Raw genomic sequence first — 12,499 nt, 5'->3', positions numbered from 1 at the left:
GACGTCACGAGCCTGAATGCTCGGAGCTTCTGCGAGGCTGAGGGATGTGGGCTTTTCCGCGCGTGGCAGATGGCTTGAAAGTCCAGATCTCATTCTCTTTGCTCCAGGGCCGAACAGATGGCGCAGTTAACACTCCTGAGCGTTAGAAGTGTTCAAAGATCAACGGAATAAATATGTCGCACCTGCCTTAGCTCTAACTTGTGGTTTTTCCCAAAGCAATTTGTTCACACATGGACGAGGATGGTTTGACTGCTTTCATCTTGAGTTTGAAAGAAGCTGCAGGCGTAATTACGAACATAGAAAGGAAATACGCAGAATCAGTGCTGTTTCAGCCATGTGCGCAGGTCACAATAGTTCGCTTACTGCGAGCATGGAACAACTAAAGGGAATTGATTCGGTCAGTATACATTCAAACTCGAATAACTTCATTATATGAAGACGGCATGTATATTACTACGCAGTCAAGCTGCAGGGCCGTGGACACAATGCCGTATGCGAAAATGCATTAGTCATAAGGCAGTTCTGTACTCTTCGTGCAGTCAACGCTATATGAGAGCGCCACACAATTTCAGCATATGGAATATACCACTTACAACAAGAAAAAGAATGGCAGGTACACATAGGCCTGACGTGAAGTACAACCTAACAGCTCAAACGCAACTATGAAAGTATTTGTGCACATGACCGCGCATCCCATAGAAAAAAGAAAAGGAAACGAGAAACAATCGTTCACATTGGACTGAAGAAAAAATGCCTTGCGCTGAACTTTCAACACACGCTGGACAACCCACGGGGTCAAAATTTTTAGTGCCCTCACGTAAGGCGCGCAGCTTCAGGACGAAACAATTACTTACGCAATTTCAGTGTTCTCCTGTTCAGGCTGTCCTGATGACTTCGGGCCAACAAGCGGAAGCCCTCTCAAAATACGCATATTTATGCCTAAGCAAAGGACACGGCTTGACTAGAACATGCCCTTGGGGGTTAAATGCACTTGGGGATTAAATGGTAAAGCGTAGATTTAGAATAGTGGTTTTGGCGGAAAGCAGGCGCAAGCTTGTGTTGAAGTCTAGCCAACCGGAACTACATATGGTTAACCTCCCTCCCTTTCTATGCATCCTTTCTCTTTATCAACGCTCAGTTACACTGCTTCCTGTTAAGTACTGTTGCGTCTCGAATCGGCCGGGCGCATTCTTTGTTTCCTATCGAGGCAGGCCCTTTCATCAGCGTCGCCCAGACGGCGACAGTGCCCGACACCGACGAGACGGGCAAACAAGCGCCCCAACTCGGCAGTGCGCATTCTTTTTGGTGCTTCCCCCGATGCCACCCCCTTCATCAGCGGCCGCCTACCTGGCGACGCGGCCCGACACCGGCAGTGACGCGATGACAAAGAAGCTCACTTAGAAGCGACCGACCACAACCGCCACCCTTCGTTAGAAGCGGGGATTAGCGCAAAGGCCATTCTCCCGACCCTGGCAAGAAGACCGTCGGAGGGCAAGAAACTCAGTCACCGACTTTCGTGGAAGGATTGTGAACCCCCTGTTTCCGGATTGCCTCGTCCTTGCTTCGAAGGTGCAACATTAGAGGCGGAGTTCAGTGAACAATACGACCCCTCTGATTGGCCGCATCAAGGTAATCTGATTCCCTAGTCGTGTCAACTAGGGAAGACGAATGTTTTATAAGGAGACACCTTGAGTGCTGGTACAACAAACTGGTAGCAGCGGCGGGATAAATCCTAACCCCGAGCCGCGACAGTACAGATGTTCGTTCTTAAAGTGAAAGTTTCCTTCGTTTTAAAAAGCGCTCGTGGCGTCTCTTTTACGTTTATTGAGTCCTGGTTTTTCCTGCGCTGCTGCCTTAATTTCCTTCACTTTAACACAAACACAAATAAACACATTGCATTTAGCTGTAATGCACTTAATTAACTGTTTCACTACCCTTTCGCTTCACAAAACTTCCAACAGGTGCATCAGATCTGCATCATTTTTCGCTTTGGTAGATTGCCGGTACTGTCTTGATGTACACGAACACCAGTTATATGAAGAGCGGAAAGCGTACTGATATTCAGATCCCTGTAAAAGAACCTCAGGTAGTCGAAATGAATCCGGAGCCCCCTACTATACAGCGTCTTATATAGCCGGTGTCACTTTCGGTCGTTAAGCCTCGCAATTTGTTTTCTTTTAAGGCGTGAACATTGAGCTGCGCGCTAGCTTCTGGACCAAATAGGCAATTTAGTGGAAAGCCAAGATGTCTGGCCGATGCGTGAAACTAACTAAATGATGAAAACGTTATTATGCATTGCTTGATTTTGTGCGCTATTTAAGGTGGTTAGACCGAAATCCAGTGTAGACATAAGGGACATGAAGCGACGGCAAAGGTGTTCCTTGGAAAAAACGCCTAATATAGTTGCATTTTTAAACAAACATGAACGAGAATCGGAATATAAAAGTCTAGTTCAGTACAGATCAGATCGTGAACTTGCTACCTCAGAAAACGCGGAAAGAACACAAATACGGGAGGACGATCACTTATGTGAAAGCAGCTTCTTGCTAGGAAACACGTGATTGACGAACATTGCCTATTAGGCTTTAGCGAACGTACCCCACGCTTACCTGCTTGTTCAGTGAATTGCAAATCGTGTGGTACAGCGCGTCACCAGATGACGTCGATGTAGTCCGTGACAGACATTTGCTGAACCACCCCTGATAGTCTCTTTTCTCAACGTTTGTAAAACTGATAGAAATAGAATTCAGCCATAGAATTTGTTCAGTTTTCAAGATAACTAAACCGCGAAATATCTAAACTGGGAATGAAATGTTTTAAAGGCTGCTCAGAAAGTATTAGAAACAATGAACACGGTTGTTTGCTCCTGTCGAACTTTCCAAAAGCTGATCACTTTGCGCTACACCAGCCCATTTCCCCCGACTCTCTTTTCCCAGTGCTATCTGAAAAGAATGTATCATGGCTACCAGTGTATCTATAAGCCTAGTGTACACTTTAGAACTTCATGATAAAGCGGAGCCGCCCTGTGTCAGTGCTGAAATGGCAAGCTTCTGTTCGCTCGTGTCCTGGCCTCCCGAGCTGTCTATAGTGCTTCAACAGCGACGCTGAAGTTTTACGCTCATGAAAAAAAAAAAAAACGACGACTTAATATGGTACGAACCTCCACGCAACGGGATTGCGACAAGTAGCGACAGAGAAACGCACTGTAATACGGGCTTTAAATGCGCAGCTGGTTATATAGGATTTAGCTCCCTCCCGATTCACCGATTCCTCATTCACCGATTTTCCTTGGCGGGGGGGGGGGGGGGGGGGGGGAGCACGACAAACGTAAAAAAAAGGGCATATATTTTTGCCTGAGGCCCCATCACTAACTCAAGAGGCCAAGGAAGCCATTCGAGCGAAGCACGTCGTGATTTCCCCACAATAATGAAAAAAATATTGCGATCATGCCAGTACCCAGGAGCTGAGTATTTCAAGCTTCCTACATGTTAACAAAGGAGCTGCATTTTGTAATCATCGCGTGCTCTGCTTGCACAATACAGATATATCCACGTAAGGAAATGCCACCTGCATGCTCATGTGGAAAAGCAATTAAGGTTTTTACAAAGTGCGCTTTGCTTCTTAGAGTAAGCGCGCAAGAATGCACTTAGTTTGGTACGAAAAGTATTCATTTAAGAAGATAAAAAATCAGTGCCTTTAGCGCCTCTCTGGCTCAACATATGGTCACAATTTCTTGATATGTATTGCCCCCGTCTATCGCTTTGTAGGCCCCTCAGCTACCCCATCTAATGACACCGTATAATTACTGGTTTTATATGGACTTCCATTGCGCGTTTTGTGTAGTAAATTGTACGGCATATTTCTCTTGACAGAAGGTGAGGCTTATCTGCGCAACATTCGTCGACCGAAACCGTACTTTGCTGCTCCCACTGAGGCAGGGAGCGCTCCCCTCGGCGACGTGTACTTGGGCCGCATCCCAAACCGATAGCGTGGATCTGCCTGATCGCTTATCCGTGGAAGGCCGGAAAGCGCATGCGCTTTGTGGCCGCTCGAGTTCACTGGACTAGTCCGCGAGATTAAACGCAGAGCAGATGATTGATGATGATGAGTAGATGTCTTAAATTGATCGTGTTTTCCATCCAGTGGGGTGCTTTTATTTTCGTTAGGAGATATTTCTAAAAAATAATCTGAGACTTGCACAACATTTGTTAAAAGTTATTTTGGGCAATGAATTGAGCTCTTTTCTATTAGTTATTTTGGGAGTTTTTCTCCCCAACTTCCCCATCCATGTGATTGTTGTCAAAGTACCATCGTGCATTTTGCTATTACTACATGTCTGTAATTAAAGAAATAAAAGGAAACGAAAGATAGAAAGAGGAAAAGAAAAAGAGTTGCAGAACAGCTAAAAGAGGTCTCGCATCTGTCTGGGAGGGCAAGCGGCAACACCCCAATCGGGCAGCTGAAGTAAAGTGCCATTCGCCCTATCACACTGCCAACGCAACGAATGCGCCGGTACAAATTTTATCAAACCATTCCTCCTCTACGTAACTCTGCTTTCCTTTTTCGTACAGCAAGAACCCGCAGTTGGCGCCCATCCGGATTAGTAGCATAGGGCTATCTTAAATTCAAAGAGTCCTGCCTTCTCTCCTCCTCGGAGTCAAATCTATTTTACAGGGCCCCAGCGCTACTCGTAGCCAACCTCATTTTAACCATGTGACCGGAGAAATGCCAGTGAACTTCAATCCACTCTGCTCATTTAAAAACGTCCTGACACACTAATGTAAGGATAATCGAATATAAATTTCACTTCACTTATCTTCTCAACGACCTGCTGGTACTAACTTTAGTCAATATCCGATGACAGTAAAATTTGCCTATATAACTCACCTGGCAGGTTATTGCGAATAGAATCTGTAGCATGCTAAGCGACATTATAGAGATAAAAATGGCTGCAGTTATATTGCAAGTTGCATTGCTACAGTTTCTTCACAAAGTCCACAATATTTGTTTGCCGAGTTCCTAAAGGTTTGTGTAGTGTCAAACACGTAGTCGTGAAATGTGGCCGTCGGCATAAATTTCTGGAGTGTGCTAATTTCAGTTTAGTTTGTGGCTTTCCACTCTCGGCTTCCATGCGTGAAGTGCCAACGTTCTATTTTTCAGCTTATCTTTGGTGACGCTAGACCTAGTCAGAGCTCATGAGTCACACAGATTACCTCTGAACTTTGGCATCGATGAACCGCCCTCCAGCCGATGAAGGAAGCGGCAGAGAACGATATCGCGCAAGCTAACAGCTTCATACGCTCGTATTTGGATATCGCCAAACTACACCTGTAAATCCACAACCTTTGGTTATAAATGTTCACGTAATTCGACTGCGGTATTTTAAATAAAGCTCCCTATTAGCTCGTGTGCACACATGCCTTGTCGGTAATTTGTTTTGAATGAAAGCAGTGACTACGCTGTGACATCGCTTTCACTACCGTTTACAAAACGTAATCACTATTCCATATTCAGCTTGCCATAAAAATTCGTGACACCCAAAGTATTCGACCGAAGCCTGTGCAACACCGCAAGTTTTCTAAGCTCCTAGAGCATATCGTGTAAAATCTTCTGTAGTTCACCATGCCGAGAACCCGTTGGGAAGTTGGTGACAGTGCAGCAATTGGAATACATATTTCTACGACATTTTATTTTTGCCATAGATTACACGTAACGTCTAACTGTTTATTACATTGGGAATTATATTCTGGCATGTACACACTCGCACATTCGTGATCCAGTTTTAATGTTCCAGCCAGAAAGTTCCGCAAGCAGGTTCTTGCGAACCGTAATTAATGAGAAGTGCATACAAATCTATGCACCGGCTATGAAGCATGGGATTCTACTGCGGGCGTTCATTTGAAAACACTTGAGCAGCCTGTATGAAACAAAAATACGTTGTCAAACTCAAATTGTCCACTATCAGAAAAAAGTTCTAGGCCAGTGCTCCCAAAGCAACACTACATAGGAGACTGTGAAGCTAAAGTTCCGCAGGCCTATACCTAATAGGCTGCAACCACTGGATTGCGTAAGTGGTTTATACGTTTATGCTCATCTCCATTCCCTTAACCCTTTCCCCCGTGCAGGGTAGCCAATCAGAGCCACATCTGATTAACCTCCATGCCTGTCTCTACATCCTTTCTCTGTGAAGCACAACTATCTTCCCCAATCTATCCCCCAGTTGCTCGAGCATGTATTCTATAATCTATCTATGAACTTTTGATAATTTACTGGCCCTTAAAAAAAGCACGGTGCGCGGTAACGTGAAGGATTTCAATACTGTCATTAAATCGAAACAGTTGAATACAGTTGACGCCATGAAACACCAGATAGCGACCAGTGACTGAGTCATAAAATGCGTTATGAACCCCAATAGTCGCGCCCGAATCGGCACACAGATTAGCTATCGGTAACCTTAACCCATATACCGTAGAAATTGGTCAGAAACCTTGTATGGGTGGGCAGCTAACACGATAAAGTACAGTGCCTATAGACATTCTTTTGAAGTCCTGTTAAAACAACGATGTCAAGATCCCTAGAGCCAGAATGTTGTTTGAAACCTGTTACCGTACTGTTGTTTGAAGCGACGAATGGGACACGTCGGATGAGAACACTATGCATTCTTGGCCGGTGCAGTGGAGAATGCTGGCATCCGAGCGACACGGCTGCGCGAAGAACGAGTGGGGCCGTTGCATTTCCGACATGTGATACGCCGCGTTGATCCCTCCGGGTTGGCGGCGTCGCTGCGTTTCCTACGCCCTGTCACTTCCTTCCATACGACCTATAGATGGAAGTTCCCAGTGCGCACTTAACTGTGGCTGGGAGGTTGCGTTGTGGAGCTCTTATTTAACGTGCAAAGGAAGTCAGCCACGGTGATGTTCTACCCGTACCCGGCGATAAAAGGCTGCCCGAGACGGCCGCCGATGTGAATATGACGCTGAGTGGCGTGTGGCTAAAAGGAGCTGGTGTTCGTGTGGGTTTGTATTTCGGTGTTAAAACTCCGTAAAAACTCTTGGAACTTGCCAAGTGCAGCATTTAGACATTTTAGAACACAATGTAGCCCATTCTTGCCGATAAAATATTAACTAGGCCCAAGAAGACTACTTCACCAGCAAGTAGTGACTAAGTCACTACTTGCTCGTGCGGAAACTTCATGGCGGACATCGCCACTCTTGTTTTTTTTTTTTTTGGTATTTTCTTGCTTAGCAAGCCTCTTCTCCCGGTAAGACTGGCTGTTTGGGTATTGCAGAAGCGGTATCGCGGTAATGTCGTCGTTCCCGTTTAAACGCGATATTCGAGTAAAAAATTTCAGCAATGCCACCAGCCGAGCAAAGAATCGGATATATTGGTTTCAAATCAGGCGCTCTACTTTGTACGGCGCAAGCCTGTGTGCACTGGAATGAGTTCATGTTTCTCGCGAAGAACGTGGTAAATACTCCGTTTTCGTAAATAAAAAAAAAAGAGAAAACACGATGAAAAGGCAGAGAGGTTGACCAGATACGGATCTGGTTTGTTACTTAGCGCTATGCGAAGGAAACATCAAGTGAAATAAAATGGCGAAGTAATGATTCTGAGTTTGCTAACATATATTAGTATTTGATTTGAAAACACATACACAGGAAAGGGAAAGCGATGAGAAAGGCTGGCAACTGCCCCCGGAAGGGGCACAACGCCTGCCTACTGTTCAGAAAGGAGGAGACAAACATAGAAATGGAAGATAGAAAGAAGGGGAGGAAAGAGGAAAGAAAGAGCCTGGAGCACACATACGTTTTTAATTCACGGATTCGGAAGTCAATTATCCTTTTTCTTTCGCAATAAAACTGAAAACTGGGCGAATTGGTATTGATTCAGTGTTGAACTATAGGTCGCGTACAAAAGACGAAGGGAACATACTGATAGCGCCTGGTTTGTTCAATCTGCACGTGTTCGTATTTTGTGCGCGAAGTATAGTTAATCTTCCTTTACTAAAAAGGGCGTTTATTTGTACGCTATTAGTTCCCTTATCTCTACTGAAATCTTTACTGAAAACGGGACACCCAGCGCAGAAGCTTTCCGCACAAGGCTAATGTGCTCGTGAATTGCTTTTGTCTATACGTTCGTAGAATACCACATGGCTCCCGTTATATCACTTAGCACTTTAGATAACAAGGGTCACACAAGCTTCGATTGTTTGAACCAGCACCGGGCTTTAACATCGTGACACACGAAATAGAGAATGACAATACCACACAAACGCAGTTTTTTCCTCCAATAGCCCTTGCGGAATTATTTGCTTTTTTGCAGTTAGGCGAAGCAGCTTTATTTCTCAGTGGCAATGAAACAAATTTCGTGAGCGCTAAGACGAAAGTACTACATCTCGGCGTTATCACCAAGTTTTTTCTCCCCATTTTAGTTGAAGGCCCAAAAATGCGACATTTAACAATGAAGCCCGATATAAGGAATCCAGGTGCTGACGTGCGCATGATATCTACACAGCTGTAGAATGAATGAGGCCGGGGTTAGTAAAGACAAAGGTGAGCATCAAAACGAAGAAATATTAGTTCATTCTTGTGAGTGGCTGAACACATTCCAATAAAGCTCCGTTTCTTCGGATGTAAGGCTTTACTGTAATGAGGGGGGAATTGATTTACTCGAAAGAGGTGACAGCAGTGCTACTCAAGGGGATTCACTAAACTACAGTGAGAGGATTTACCAAGCTTAAAAATTAAAAAAATTGACTCACGAGGGGCGCATGTAATGTGAATGCTTAACCGCAGAGAGTGCTAAACCAGGCAGAGCAGAGGAAATGAGAACGACGTGTCGGCGCTCAGATAAAAACGTAGTTGCAGAGTATTCCAATGCGTTGGGCAACTGCGCATGTTTGAGGACTATCAAGCCGCTCTGCGGAGGGTTTGTTACTTTGCGAAGTTTTTTTTTCAGTGTCCGTGCACGCGTACTAAGAAGTAAACACAAAGGGTGGCCTCTAATGAAATGCCCATTTGTAGGGTGACAGCTGAGCATCTCTTCTTGGCACTTTTGAGTAATCTAAAATTCGCAAGAAAGGCATTTGCACACTGAACAGAACGGTTCCCGAGCGTTCGAGACCGATATGTGGATGATATTCTTTTGAACGCAACATAGAAGGTTTATTTCATTATACGTGTATGGAGAGCGGCTCTGTCAGTTTTAATAGTCATGCTGAAGGATTGAATATCGGGCGAGTTATAACCTATCAATTATTGGGGATAGCACATAAAACGAAAAAGAATACAGGAAAAGCGCAGGTCCTGTAATCTTTCGCGTGTGTCGTTTTTCTGTGCGCTGACCAAGAATGGATGGGTTTAATAGTCACGACTGCTGAGATGGCTTGTAATTGCAAGACAGTGAACTTCATATACAGCTGTTGAAAATAAATAAATATATAAATATATACAGTTGAAAATGACATTCTTTCAAAACACCTACTCTTTTCGCAGTAATAGGTAGAATATTATAGGAGAAAATGGATGCTAAATTTGAATTTCGCGCCAATAACCTATATAGCGTCGTTACGTCAGTGCGAGATCAAGGATTTCAAATTATTTTCTCTTATTTAGGCTGCTGTGTTTCTTGAAATTTGCTAAGTTCAGTTCCTGTCTCTTTTACAATATAATGCAATCAATCTTTACCGATAATAAGTTAATTAGGCCCGAGTACACGCCGTAAAAATCCATGACGTTACGGCTTGCTGGCGCGGGAAATTCAAGACTGCGGCGCCACCCGACTTTCGTCCTTGCGTTTTTTTTTCAGGCTTACCAAGCCTTTTCTAGCGGTAAGGGTGTCGTTTTTTTGGGGGTATTTCCGAAGGATTACTTACTAATACAGCTCGAACTGTTTCTATTTAGGACCTCTAATAGTGCTAGCATTGTTTTGCAGTTTTACTGCCGGCGCATCTTGAGCAGATGCTAGATAATGCAAAAGTAAAATTTCGCTTACTACAAGCTGCATTCCGCCGCATAAAGTAGGGAAAATTTTAAACTCTGTCACCTTCGCGGCCGCATGAGACAAGTGATAGATGTGAATATCGACTCGCACGTCGCCGGAGCTACATCGGTGAAGCGAAAGATGAAAAAAAGAAAAAAAAAGGGATAATAGACGGCGTTCATCCGATAACGCTGACCAACTCTGAGTCACCGTCGACGGCAAGTAGAAAGGCGCAAAGTTTACACTACGTCGGCCTTTCCCAGGGCAGGTACCGTGCCAATAACACGCCCCCTCTGCTCTACCGCACATGCATATTTTTGCTTTCTTCATGACGGAAGTTCTAGCAGGCGCCCAGTCGGTGTTGTACACAAGCGTCCTCGAGGCTCCACCTAACTTATCTCTGCGCTTGCAATAATGACTGCATGCAGGCTGGACCTTAGTTCCCGCGGTGGTCTTAGTTTACGCAAAAGCCTCTTCTGGTGACGCCTCGCCGTAACGGGGAAAAAAAAAAAAAAAAACCCGCATAGATGGGGGATCCACTGCCTGCCAAAATGTGAATAGTTCACCAAGTTAGGCTATTGATGCCTTTTATTGACGCCCTAATGATGCTCTTCATTGAAACAACCATCCGGTTCTACGTATTTAAGTACCGCGCGTCTAGTTTGGAATAACGTTTTGCGTTTGAGCAAAGCGATGTGCACGCCAAGCAAAAATGGCATGAAGGATTCAAGAGAGGAGGAGTGGAGAGCACAGTGGAGACGGTTTGTGAACAGCTGCTATTGCAACTGGTGCATCGGCGAAGACACTTTACTCGCATCTACGACGGGAACAACTGTTGGCGACGTGTCAGCGGCAGACAAGTTTCATGCGCTCTGCGCCGCGGCAGGAATCAATCGCGTGCCACGTGACGCTTTCACTCAAAACGTTGCAGGGCATATGTACGCTGGCCAAAGCATTTAGTACAGCGCCAACAGCGCAGATAGTTCCCCTACAAAGAGCCACTTTAGTGCATTTTTCATGAGCTATTCAAATTTCGGAAAGCGTAAATGCGCAGTTAAATTTCGCGCCATTCACGTAACTTCGGGCATGACACATCTCTAATTAATTGGCGATACAAAATTCCCTCGAAAAATTATCCATACTTAACGAAACGTAAATACGCGTTCACGTGCAAAGGGAGGCGAAAGAAATCGCATGGCCCAAGGTTTGCACGGCCGGGAGTAAAGTATCCTTTCGAGAAGCGGTGTGTACTCGAAGAACTACAATTAAAAATGAAGACGAGAACGATAAGAGCAGCGTTCTATAAATGAACTTACCATGTCGTTGACGCTTCGCGCGTTTCCAGCCAGAACGAAGGTGTAATACAGCTGCGAACACGAAACAACAGAACGGCCGTAACTCGCACAGCACGCGGCCTTGAGCTGCTCGCTGGCTCTTCTGCTTGTCGAAGGGAGCCCGAGATAAAACGAAGAACGACGACGGCAGCAGTCGTGCACTTGAGACAGGGCACGCCAAAGAGCGAATGCCGGCGACTACACTCGCTCGTCAACGCAGCGTTTGAGTCCGGAGGTTACACGGGCGATTGCAAACGCGGGGTTTCCCCACGGCTGTCTTTGTTGGGGTGCTCTCTCCGACTGACACTAGCGCGTGCGCTTCTCGCCAGCTGCGCGCGGTCGCTTGCGTAGTACGTTCGGCGCAGCAGTGCGCGCGCGCCTATGGCTTTCACTTTGCGCGACCAGCTTAGCGCGCACGCGTGCTACAAAGCACGCGCAGTGGTGAGCCGAACCAAACGCCGAACACTGATGAAAGGGAGAGGGTGAGCGCGCCCACCAAAGTGCGCTGGAAACCAGCTATTCCAAGTATTTTCGCTTTTGTCGACATCAGCGCCTTGGCATCTCCACGCCTGGCGCCCATTCTTCCCGTCCCTGCCATGCAGTGTGACAGTGTACCCAGCTTTGGAAAACTTCATGGAACCGGTCAACCTTTCCTAAAACTGAAAAGGGAGCCTTCAGCCCGATTACCGTACTGAAGGAGAGGAAGCCATGAGGACACGTTCGGGGGCGTTGACCTGCCTGTAGGACAGGATTCGTAGTGCCAGCGAACTCGGCCGCTCGTCTGTCGCCGCAACAAGCCTTTCTCACGATCGTATGCTAAGTTTAGCCGCGCTGACTAGGGAGAGCTGGCGTTTTGCAAATTGACACTGGATACGCTTATCTACAGCGATGGTGTATAAACATACCGGGTCCTTTACGAGTGGGGACAAGGATGGGTAAAATAAAATAAAATAAAAAAAAAGAACGAGTAAGTCAGTCAGCTTTGCACCGAGAATTCCTATTTGGTGCGCCTCCTGTGTGATACATTAGAACTCCATGATTTATTGTTGAGGGGGTCTCAATTGAAAATCGAAGTTCCCATCTTCAACTTATATAGTATCGAAACCGCGGTGTTGACGAGTGATCTTGTGAGGGCTCAGATGTGGTGGTGATTTCGCAGGCTTGGGTCTTTTTCTACGCTGCAA

The 12,499-nt window shown here is 45.7% G+C and overlaps 1 protein-coding gene across 2 annotated transcripts in view; it reads right to left on the bottom strand.

Annotated features, from left to right (window-relative positions):
• LOC119456294 (uncharacterized) overlaps nt 1-12,499 on the bottom strand; it is a 74,347-nt gene that overhangs the window by 11,632 nt on the left and 50,216 nt on the right. Inside the window, exon 1 of one of the 2 annotated variants that reach the window (XM_037717989.2) lies at nt 11,298-11,715. The exons of the other annotated variant lie outside the window; for it this stretch is intronic. Coding sequence (XP_037573917.1) covers nt 11,298-11,300 — 3 coding nt within the window. The 5' untranslated portion in view covers nt 11,301-11,715. Of the gene's footprint in view, nt 1-11,297; nt 11,716-12,499 lie in introns of those variants that run through there. 2 annotated transcript variants of the gene reach the window in all.

This window comes from Dermacentor silvarum, chromosome 6 (assembly GCF_013339745.2).
Source record: "Dermacentor silvarum isolate Dsil-2018 chromosome 6, BIME_Dsil_1.4, whole genome shotgun sequence".
NCBI lineage: Eukaryota > Metazoa > Arthropoda > Arachnida > Ixodida > Ixodidae > Dermacentor > Dermacentor silvarum.
Note: the sequence above shows the minus strand (reverse complement) of the source record. Positions and strands in the feature narration are given on the sequence as shown.